Source organism: Colias croceus, chromosome 30 (genome assembly GCF_905220415.1).
Source record: "Colias croceus chromosome 30, ilColCroc2.1".
In the NCBI taxonomy this organism is placed as follows: domain Eukaryota; kingdom Metazoa; phylum Arthropoda; class Insecta; order Lepidoptera; family Pieridae; genus Colias; species Colias croceus.
The window spans coordinates 3019841-3032216 of record NC_059566.1 but is presented as its reverse complement, the minus strand read 5'-3'; the positions used below and the strand labels follow the sequence as shown (position 1 = coordinate 3032216).

At 32.8% G+C, this 12376-nt stretch overlaps 1 protein-coding gene across 2 annotated transcripts in view; it reads left to right on the top strand.

The window, feature by feature from the left end:
* Nucleotides 1-672: 672 nt before the first annotated feature.
* The window catches only part of LOC123704698 (zinc finger protein 658B-like), a 30134-nt gene continuing 18430 nt past the window's right edge, over nt 673-12376 (top strand). Inside the window, exons 1-9 of one of the 2 annotated variants that reach the window (XM_045653131.1) lie at nt 673-1017; nt 2033-2201; nt 2544-2582; nt 3309-3401; nt 5232-5363; nt 5952-6545; nt 7345-7413; nt 7670-7731; nt 9039-9113. In XM_045653131.1, the coding sequence (XP_045509087.1) occupies nt 941-1017; nt 2033-2201; nt 2544-2582; nt 3309-3401; nt 5232-5363; nt 5952-6545; nt 7345-7413; nt 7670-7731; nt 9039-9113 (1310 nt within the window). In that variant the 5' untranslated portion in view covers nt 673-940. Of the gene's footprint in view, nt 1018-2032; nt 2202-2543; nt 2583-3308; nt 3402-5231; nt 5364-5951; nt 6546-7344; nt 7476-7669; nt 7732-9038; nt 9114-12376 lie in introns of both variants that reach the window. The other variant, XM_045653130.1, reaches the window with a different exon arrangement.

Genomic DNA, 12376 nt, shown 5'->3' with positions numbered 1-12376 from the left:
TTTTTATCCCGGTAAAATGACGCAATCCCGGAAATCTCACGGGAACGGGAACTATGCGGGTTTTTCTTTGACTGCGCGGGCGTAGCCTCGGGCGGAAACCTAGTATACTTTACAACGTCGTAGTTATTAGAAGTTATAATAATACGTAAATGTAAATATTACATTACGCTTACATTTTATAAAACTCATTCTATGTGGAACACTTGAGTTAAATTAATAACATAAAAAAAGAGTGTGTGTACTTATGTACATGCGTAAGAAGTTATACTACTACGTAATTTCTTTGGCGTAATAAAAAATACTAGAATATACAACTTGAACATAGTTATAAATTTTCATACCACCTAGAACTAACTTCATGCTGTTAAATTTAGGTGTCGGTGTACCTACGCGGCACGCGCTTAACGTAAAAATTCACTCTCATACCTAATTTTTCTCCATCGCGCTAAAAGAAGTGCATAACCTGCCTCATCATGTCAAGCTTAATGTCAAGCCTTACTTCAAGCATCGTAGAATAGATCACTTACAAATATATTTACTCTGTGTAAATGCTTATAAGATTTGACAATGACAGCGCAAGGAAAAAAATCCTTTTTCAACCAACAGCTTTTATAATCTGCTAAAAAGAGACAGAAAATTGTTTTATTTGGTTTTATTTGTCTGTGTTTTTTTTTTAGCAGGAGTCCCAATGGGTCAATGCTAAAATAATAAATATTGCTGTAAAATTGCGGAAATAGTTCTCTTTTCTTATAAAAATAGTTTTAATTTATGTAATAGGATGTAATATCTATTAAGTTTACCATTTCAATATATTCAGTGGTATCTAGAATGTAAAATAATACATAATTACAAAGATTACAAATATATGGTTGTGAAAAGCTAGCGACCGAGTTGTTTTAAACATGTTTTTGAGAAAAACGATAATATTTTAACAAATAAAATGCGGTGTTTCGTTCCGTCGTGTTATAATGACTCCAGGCATAAGCTTTCCAAATCTCAAGGCATAACATTTCACATGTAAGTAATATTAAATATTTTAGAACGTAAAAAAAAACAAACACTTTTTTGTTTACATCACAAAACATGAAAGTTTTTTTTCATTAATTGTAATTTATTTGAGCTATTCTGTAACATAAGGAAATGTACGTTACATTTCGTAACGTATACTTTGCTTTATTATTTAAAAATCTAGTAAAAAACAATGATAAAAAATAATTATTTATAGCTAAGTTTAAAAAAAGAACGTACACACGAAAATATACAGCAGATATACTAGTGTATTTTATTAGATAAAAATTTTCATAATAGGATAAATTTACACCAATTACTTTAGAGCTAGCGTGCACGAGCAACTTTGTCTCCGCAACTATTTTGTCTCTCCACCCATGGGCTAGTATGAAAGTGCGCGCACGTAGCGACGCAACTCCCCATACAATTGATGGGAGAGACAAAATAGTTGCAGAGACAAAGTTGCCAGTGCGCTGGCTCTTATAGTCCAATTTTTTTTATGTACTACTATATTTATTCCACCCTCGGCTTCGCCTGCGTTTTCAAAGAAAAACCCATATAGTTCCCATTCTCGTGGGATTTACGGGATAAAACCTGTCCTAGGTGTTAATCCAATTTACCCTCTATATGTGTGTTACATTGTAATCGGTTCAGTAGTATTTGCCTGATAGAGTAACAAACATACACACATATCCGTCCGCATAAACTTTCTAAAATTAGTTAGGGCTGAATTTTCCATCGTTGGTTAAAACTTATTTTTCGGATAATGTATTAAACTGACATTTCAAAAATGTATTCTGATTGCCCGGATTTGACAGTTTAATGGTGACATTTTAATATTATCGTGTAATACTTTATTGGACGGATAAGTTTTAACAAAGGATTGAAAAATCGGGCCTTTGTAGGAAGGATAAGATAGAATAGGATAACTATCTGTTTTAAGAGAGCTTTGTTAGTATTTATTGTATTAGGAAAATGACCTAATATATTATTAGTATTTTCTATAGTATTTTTATCATTACAGGTTTCCTACAGAACCCGTATTACGTGCCGCCTGGTTGAAAGCCTTAAATATAGAGAATAGTTCACCAAAAGATCGTAATCTCATATGTTCAGAACATTTCAAGACAGATGATATATATGTAACTTCAAGTGGTTTAAGACGTTTGAGAAGTGGAGCCGTACCAATGAATGTAAGTTATTTTATTTAACCCATTGAGCCCCGAGCGGCACAATCTGACCACGACACAATAGATTTTCTATTGTGTCTATGATTCTGGGGTCTGAGTTATTAAACAATTAGATGACAGAGATTCATTAATGTTAGTATGTGACTTAAAAGCTAATACTAGTAGGTAAACATTAAAGTACTAATGGGCTGTCTAACACCGAAAGAAGTTTTCAAATCGGATCAGTCATTCCTGAGATTAGCGTGTTGAAACAAACAAACAAACTCTTCAGCTTTATAATATTAGTATAGATTGATACAAACAAATGTGAAATTGGAACTAAATTGTTTTTTTTTTTCATTTCAGATTGATAGCAGTGATTTTAATGAAGATGTGAAACTGATGGTAAATATTATCCTAATATTTAATTATTACTTATAATATTATATATTATTATTATATATATTTTTTCACATTTAAAATTGAAGCAGTACTTTGTATTATATGGAGTATTTTTAAACTATATATTTTTTAAATAAAGTTTAGAATTTATAATTCAAAAAGAAGTAAATGAGATTCGAATTTTTTATGATTCTGTACCAAATGGACTGGACCCTATCTGAGAATTTGCTGTCTAGTTTCTTCTAGTGTTTGATTTTGCGCGAGTTCGGGAAAATAATATAATGAATAAATCACGTTTAAAATCCGTTAAAATCTTTAATTTTATAAATTTGCTCTCTGTCTATATGTCTGGATGGATGGACTATCCATAATGGTATCTCATGAACTGTGAATAAGGTTTACTTTTTTTCCATATAAACTGCTATCTAAATCGGTGGTAGATCGTCAAACTATGCTATGACGATTCGAAAGTGCTTCTAGAAGAAGTCTAACGGCCTTACTAATAAAAAGTTAAACAATGGATAATTTTCTACCATAGCTGTGTCCTGCTCTTGCTCACATGAAACGTCAATCATAAAAACAAGACAGGTTATTGCAATAACTAATCTATTGCATAGCGAATGGGTAACATTTTATTAGTAAGACCGTAATTGAATAAATAAATCTATGAGTTTGAAAAATAATTATTGAAGGAACAAAAATTGATTTCTAGTTTTTTTCTTTTTGCAGGTGTGTAGAGTATGTCTTGGTATGGATTTACAGTTGATACCTATTGCAAGGTACAGCTTGAACCAGGCGTATGACAGTATTACGGGATGTGATGTGAGTATATTTGATTTTTTGAAGTTATACTTCTTTTGGCGCTATTATTTACTATATATTATATTTTTTATTATTTACCGTTTATTATATTATTTACCGTTATTATTACGATGCGGGCGCACACCGACACTTAAATTTAATGTAGTTTTTTCTGGGTGGTATGAAAATTGATAAGTTCTATGTTCAAGTTGTATATTCTAGTATTTTTTTCGCGTGTACATAAGTACACACACACTTTTTTTTTAGTGTTAAAGCATGAATGTAATGCATTTTTTAGTTTTTTTAACCGATTTCAAAAAAAGGAGGAGGTTCTCAATTCGGCGGGTATATTTAATTTAAAGGAGAATGCCCATGAAAGTATGGACCACAGTATAGTGTTGCATCAATGCCAGAGTGGTTTTGGAGGGTTCTTCGATATTCAAAAGATTTTTACCAATTGATTTTTTTGTGATAAAAACAGGGGTTTTCAAGATATTGAGAAAAATGTGAATTAACCTCAAAACTTAAATAAACCCGATTTAGTTAGGTTTATGTGTGATTTAGGTAGTATTTTATCGTCTGAAGGTTATTTTTCGTTTAACATATTTAATCTATACGTAGAGCTTATGCTTTCAGACAAAGTCTATCTGTTCATCGGCTAGTGTAGGTAGGCACCAGAAATCTTTCGGGACGGATTTCAAGAAAACCTAAATATATTATATTTAAAAAATGCCAATAGAGTTTTTATTCGGTTTACATATTGTTGTTGTTGTTTGAATCATTTTTTCACTACATATTCGAAGAAAGAAACAAATAAGAAATAACTGGTTACCTACCAAGCTATGTCATAATAATATTTTTTATATATATTTATATTATTTTACTTCACTATATATGTTAAAACAACCTACAGTGTATAAACAATACCTTACAGAGTGATTTTATGTTAATTGATTTTTTTGTAATTCAATGAAAACAATAATCGATATTAATACATTTAGCTATTTACCATAATAAATGTCATAATAGTTACCGCTTGGTTACCGTGGTAACCGGTAATGGATACTAAATCTATGGCAACGGATCTAAACAATTACATGTCTTATTAGACTTTACAAAACATTCCCTGATCAAAATATATTTTCCGATAGTAAGAAGGCCTCTAAATTGCCGAGATTTTTTTTAATAGTAGATATTTTTATCTTGATGCATGAGAAAAACCTGTACCAAAAATGTAAACGGTAATGGACACTAAACAGACATAACGGATCTAAACAATTACATGTCTTATTAGATTTTACAAAACATTCCCTGTTCAAAATATATTTTCCGATGGTAAGAAGGCCTCTAAATTGAAGAGATTTTTTTAATAGTATTGTTGTCTTGATGCATGAGAAAAACCAGTACCAAAAATGGGCATTCTCCTTTAGTACCTCAAGAAATAATTGTATGATAAGTGAACAATAATACTCTATTTTAAATATAGTCTAAACTAGCTTTCCACCTGCAGCTTCGCCCGCGCATTCAAAGAAAAACCCGCAAAGTTCCCGTACCCGTGGGATTCCCGGGATAAAATCTATCCTATGTCCCGGGGTAAAATGTAGCCTATGTCCTTTCTCGGGTATCAAAATATCTCCATACCAAATTTCATGAAAATTGGTTCGGTAGTTTAGGCGTGATTGAGTAACACACAGACAGAGTTACTGTCGCATTTATAATATTAGTATTGATACTGTACTTTTGATATTGTTTTGAAATTAAAAAATATACTGCATGTAAATTTTGCAAAATTTTCGAGCTTACTTTGCACTTATTTTTAATTTACTGAGCTTACTTTTTTTTAATTTACAGTTTCTAGAGAACAATCTACCTCAATACATTTGTAAGGAGTGTGCGTGCCGTTTGAAAAACTGTTGGAGTTTTAAGAACAAGTGCCTGCGTGCTAGGAGCCTTTTGGATGATCTTTTTAGGAGTAATATTAATGTAAGTATATTTATTAACGTGACTAGATTTCAGCCTGTGGCTTGGCCTTCAAAGAAAATGTATTATTCTGGGTCTTCTGCTACCTACATACCAAATTTTATTGTAATCGGTTCAGTAGTATTTGCGTGAAAGAGTAACAAAGATCCATACATCAAACCACACAAACTTTTGTATTTATAATGTTGGTTAGTAGTATTAGCTTCCCAAGTATGTTTGTATGTAACCAACTTGTTTAGAATCGATTTTGACCCATTTTAAACTGACAGATTTAATTCAGTTTTTAAAGTGAAACTTCTTAGACGCGTTGAGAGTAAAATCTCAAGGTCGCGTCATGGCAACGCCGTCACGTCATGGAGTAAGGGATTTTGGTGTCTTTGAATCTTGCCAAAAAAGTTTCACTGCTGAAACGTGTGCTCGGCACACACGCTCTTTTTTTTCTCCAATAATATAATATGTATATTTATCAGCCATCTGGTTTCCATAACACAAGGGAAAGCTTAGTATGGGATCAGATCGTGCCGTGTGTGAAAATTGTCCTGAAATATTTATAATTACTATGTCCTAAATTTAATATATTTATCGTTTCAGGTAACATTAGACAGTGTAAAAAGTATAGATCGTCAAGCGAATCAACTTACATCAAATTTAGCAACAAAAATACTAGATCCAGATAATATTATATGTATAGAATACTCAGAAAACGAAAATATATTAAAAACTAAAGATAATTCAATTGACGAAACAAATATATTCTTAGTGGAAGATTTTAATGATAATCATTTAAATAATGATGATGAAAACAATGATCTGGTTGGTGATAATATCATAAATGACGGAGCCGGTGATGATGATAATATAATAAATGATGGATATTCATCAGATGATAGCTTACCTCTCGAGTTACAAAGGAAAAAACGAAAGAAAGATAAAGTTAAATCAGTTAAGAAAGTAAGAAAGAAAGATGAGCCAAAAATAGATCGACGGAGAAAGCCGTTCCTTAACAACGATTTAAATGAAACACTTTTTACGATAACGGATTTAACGGTAGAAGAACAAGTAGCAGAGATACAAAAGAGACAAGAGTCGAGTAATTATAAGAATTCAGTGTACAAGTGTACCGCGTGTTTCAAAGGGTTTCTGGATGAAGATGCCTACAATTGTCATGTTCTTAGGCATACTAATGTGAGTATATATTTTAACCGACTTCAAAAAAAGGAGGAGGTTATTTATTTTATTTATTTTATTTTTAACACTTTATTGTGCTGCCAATCAATGGTTATCAATGCGGCCGGTATATTTTTTTATTAACCGACATTAAAAGAAGAAGGTATTCAATTCGATTGTGTTTTTTGGGTTTGTTACCTCATTACTTTGGACAGGATGAACCGATTTTGATGATTTATTTTTTATTTGAATGTCTTCTGCCTTCTGTGTGGTCCCATTTTATTCTGGTCTAGTTCTGTCTGTTTGACGGTAGTTCAATTTTTGTGTAACAATTACAGTAAATATATACTAGCTGCAACTTTGTCTGTTCTCAAATTTTGACTAACCAAAAATAACAAACTAGCTTTCTGCCCGCGGATTTCTTTTTCAGCTCAAACTATGTTTGTACCAAATTTCATTCTAAATCTGTTCAGCGGTTTAGGCGTGTAGAAGATACAGACAGACAGAACTTTTTCAGTATTCATATTATGTAGCACTAGTAGGTTTAAATAGGAATTTTTCATAATAATCTATACTAATATTATAAAGCTGAAGAGTTTGTTTGTTTGAACGCACTAATCTCGGGAACTACTGGTCCGATTTGAAAAATTCTTTCGGTGTTAGATAACCCATTTATCGATAGATAGGCTATATATCATTACGCTAAGACCAACAAGAGCGGAGTAGTTTATAATATGTTTGATTTAGTAATAATAAAGTCATTTTTCTTAAACATTATAATGATTTATTTAACCAAATAAGTAATTTGTTTACACAGCAATGCGGCGACCATCAGTGTAGTATATGCAAAACATACTTCAAACACCCGCACGCGTTGCGCAAACACATAACCGCTCACCACACGCAGCGGTACAGCTGCAACCGGTGTCCGTACGTCACTACGCATAGGTGATTATTCATTCATTCGTTCGTTCATTCATTCACTTGAACAGAAACAAACAGAGGCACAAACACATAACCGCGCACCACACGCAGCGGTACAGCTGCAACCGGTGTCCGTACGTCACTACGCACAGGTGATTATTCATTCATTCATTCGTTCATTCATTCACTTGAACAGAAACAAACAGAGGCACAAACACATAACCGCTCACCACACGCAGCGGTACAGCTGCAACCGGTGTCCGTACGTCACTACGCATAGGTGATTATTCATTCATTCGTTCGTTCATTCATTCACTTGAACAGAAACAAACAGAGGCACAAACACATAACCGCGCACCACACGCAGCGGTACAGCTGCAACCGGTGTCCGTACGTCACTACGCACAGGTGATTATTCATTCATTCATTCGTTCATTCATTCACTTGAACAGAAACAAACAGAGGCACAAACACATAACCGCGCACCACACGCAGCGGTACAGCTGCAACCGGTGTCCGTACGTCACTACGCACAGGTGATTATTCAATCATTCGGTCATTCATTCGTTCGTTCATTCGTTCGATCATTCATTCACTTGGCCAGAAACACAGTCACAAACACATAACCGCGCACCACACTCAGCGGTACAGTTGCAACCGGTGTCCGTACGTCACTACGCATAGGTGATTATTCATTAATTTGTTCTTTCATTCGTTCGTTCATTCATTCACTTGAACAGAAACAAACAGAGGCACAAACACATAATCGCTCACCACATGCAGCGGTACAGCTGCAACCGGTGTCCGTACGTCACTACGCATAGGTGATTATTCATTAATTTGTTCTTTCATTCGTTCGTTCATTCATTCACTTGAACAGAAACAAACAGAGGCACAAACACATAATCGCTCACCACATGCAGCGGTACAGCTGCAACCGGTGTCCGTACGTCACTACGCATAGGTGATTATTCATTCATTCGTTCATTCATTCACTTAGAAACAATCAGAGTCACATTATAAATACAACCATTTTCATGTTCATTTACTTACACACTCACATAATTTTATTCATTAGTTGTTTATGAAAAAACCCTCATTCGTTCAGTCACTCACTCATTCCTTGATTCATACATTTGTTAACATACCACCGCACACAAGTGACTGTACAGTTACAATCAGTCAATACGCAATTAAATATTCATTTACTCAAACTCAAACATTTGTTTATTCAGACTTCTTATAAAAGCACTTTTGAATCGTCATATCATTTTTTAACATTTACCACCGATTCGGAAAGCAGTATCTATGGAGAAGAACCGGCAAAAAACTCCATAGTCGCTCTTCTTAATAACTCACACACACAAAGTGAATTCATTCGGTTATTCATTCGTTCAATTATTTCATTAATTCAATGCATGTGAACAGTTGTCACTGATTGCATTCATGTGTTCATAAGACTTTCCAAATTAGCATGTTAAGTTTTAATTAAATGACGAATACAATTTCATTTTCATTCACTCACGTTTCAATACTTCAAAGCAATCAAATATGTATATAAAAAAAATAAACTTGTTTATATTGCAGACAAACGGCCAGGCTACACGAGAGATGGCACAAAGGGACGAAATACAAATGTCCGCATTGTCAAGACGAATTCGTGTGAGTACCCGCATTTGTAAAAAAGAGCGTGTATGCCGAGCACACGTGTCAGAAGTGAAACTTCTTTGGTAAGATTCAAAGATACCAAAATCGTCGCCATACTCCATGACGTGACGGCACTGCTAGTTTCACTTCAAAAAACCTTAATAACTAATATTCTATGAAGCTGAAGAATATTTTTTTTTTCGATCATTCTTTTTTTTATTATATTCCTTGAAGTACGAGGATGGTTCTTATGTAGAGAAAACGTAAATATGTACCACGGGCGAAGCCGGGGCGGACCGCTATTATAATTTATAATTTAAATTTGTATATTGTTTTCGTTTACAGCGCAAATTGCCCCATCAAATTGGATTTCATTGATTAGTTTTTTGTTTTCAAAATATACTCACTCATACAAATCCATACTAATATTATAAATGCGAAAGTAACTCTGTCTGTCTGTCTGTCTGTTACTCAATCACGCCTTAACTACTGAACCAATTTGCATGAAATTTGGTATAGAGATATTTTGATACCCGAGAAAGGACATAGGATAGGTTTTATCCCGGAAATCCTACGGGAACGGGTTTTTCTTTGAAAACGCGGGCGAAGTCGCGGGCGGAAAGCTAGCTTCATATAATTATTTATGTATCAATATCTAAATATATTATATTACTGACTATTATTTATGTAAGTATATTAAATTTTATGTGCACCAATTTAAATTTAATTTAATATACAATATATTATGTATATTTATATATTATTCATCTACTTATAATATTTATAAAGTACTAGTGGTCCGCCCCGGCTTCGCCCGTGGTACCTACATGTTTAAACTATCCTATCTCTAAAGTTGGATCGAACTGCACATGGTGTGCGAATTTTATTATAATCGGTTAAGTGGTTTAGGAGTCCATTGAGGACAAACATTGTGACACGAGATTTATATATATTAAGGTGGATGTTCCGACCGTCCCTCCATACATTTTTGATTACCTCTAAACACTTAACACAGACACTATTTCTTTAAAACTAATCATTTTATCACTTCTCTATAATGAAATGTGTGCGCGTTCGACCTTTTTAATCAATAATTTACAATATTTACTTAGAAAAACAACAGTAAAATACCGGAAAAATTTGACACTTCTACAGTAGTGTGCGTGACTTTTGCCAAGCGAAACACGACATAAAGCACGACATCTAGCGCATAGACTATATACTTATTACAGATCTAGCGCGTCAATGTCTAAACGAAAGGCGATGTTTAGACATAAGACGCGCTAGATGTCGTGCATTCGCGTTCGTTATCTTATACATAATGAGCATAATTCTAATAAATCAAAGTTCTGTGTAAAAATTGAGTAATTTCATTTCCAATCGTTCAAAGAAAATAACAATAAAATAAAATAAAACTAATGACCTTAGAAACTATGTTTTTTTTTGTAAACAATTTATTACTCATTATTGTTCGTCCGTCGTAGGTCTGTAAACTGTATTGTACACTGAAGGTAAATGGTACTGTAGGTACTTTAGTTCGGCGTCGTCGTCGGCTTGATATAAATTACATTCTTGATTTCATTGACACGCGCTATGATTTGCGCGCGGAATTTCTTGTGTTGTGAATTTATTTTTGTATGCTATGCATTTTAATTGATTCAAATTGCAATGTTTCTCTAGTATGCATTTGAGACTATATTGTAAATTGTAATAATTGATCGTGGGTATAGTAATTAATTATTCTAATAACGCAATTAGTAATATATGTATTTTCGGTGGGATTCAAAACAAAAAATTGGCCCGTGATTTTTATGAAATTTCACCACATTGCAAATCACATCAATCATAGTTCATACACATGTATGACGAAAGTGATTAGTATTGTGGCTAACATTGACTCATCAGTTCTTCACTGAAACCAGTGATAAATCAGTACCTATATCATATTGTGTTTGAATATTTTTAAACAATGATATAAGTATACAATTATTATAAATCGGTAAACTATCAAAGTAATCACAAACTTGCAAACATTGGTAAAATGTCCAGTAGTTTATGAGCCTATTCATTACAATCAAACAAACAAACAAAGTTTTCCTCTTTATAATATTAGTGTAGACAAACACTATGAATACGATCACGAATGCAAATTCGGGGATTTTCTAATTATTGCTAAATAATAATTGAATTCGTTTTGAAATACTCTATAATTTTTAGTGTATAAATATTAAATAGACATTTATAATGTGGTGCTCATTTTTTTTGTACTGCTAACGCTATTGTAGGTACCTATTTTCGTTGTTTTATTTCAAGTGAACACGGCCATACAATTTTGTCACGAGCCGCCTATGATTGTAGGTACTTTTGTTAGGCTCCTTCGTCGTCCGCGTCGCGTCGGCTCGAAAGTTCTTGATTTCATTGTCACGCGCTATGATTTGCGCGCGGATTTTCTTGTGTTGTGAATTTATTTTTGTATTATTATTATTTTTTATTTTTTTTTTATTTTATTGATTCAAATAAAATATTTCACTAGTATGCATTTGAGACTATATTGTATTATGTATAATTTATCGTAGGTATAGTTATTCTTATAACGCAGTTATATTTTCGGTGGGACAATTTGACCCGTGATTTTTCTGAAATATCACCACGTTGCAAATCACATCAATCATACACACGTATGACGAAAGTATAGTGGCTAACATTGACTCATCAGTTCATCACTGAAACCAGTGATAAATCAGTATATCATATTTTATTGTGTTTGAATATTTTTTAAACAACGATATATACAATATTATTATAAATCGGTAAACTACCAAAGTACTTCCGAATTTTCAGACAGACAAACAAGTAGTTTGAACACGCAGTTTTCTTATACTAGTAGCAAAAATCAAAACCATAATATTATGTTTACCTACTATATTTTACTAAAAGTCGAGTGCGTCGAAATCGTAAATAATAATATAATGTTTTTCACCTTCCTGGTTATTTTCCCATAGTAAATAGTGTTTTAGGTTTGTTGTTGTAGGTAGGAATAATAATAATTATTCTTACTTGTTGGTTATGAAATGTATATTGAAATAATTTACTTTTACAAATCATTAGTGATATTAGTTTTGAGTGAAAATGCTTGGATCAGCATAATATTATATGGTACTTCAAATACATGTTTTGATAAAAAAACAATAGTGTAATAAAATAAAACTGCGTTTTATTGTAATCAATGTTGACAGTTTTAAATTCCAAAATTATTGATCAATAAAATAGTTTACACC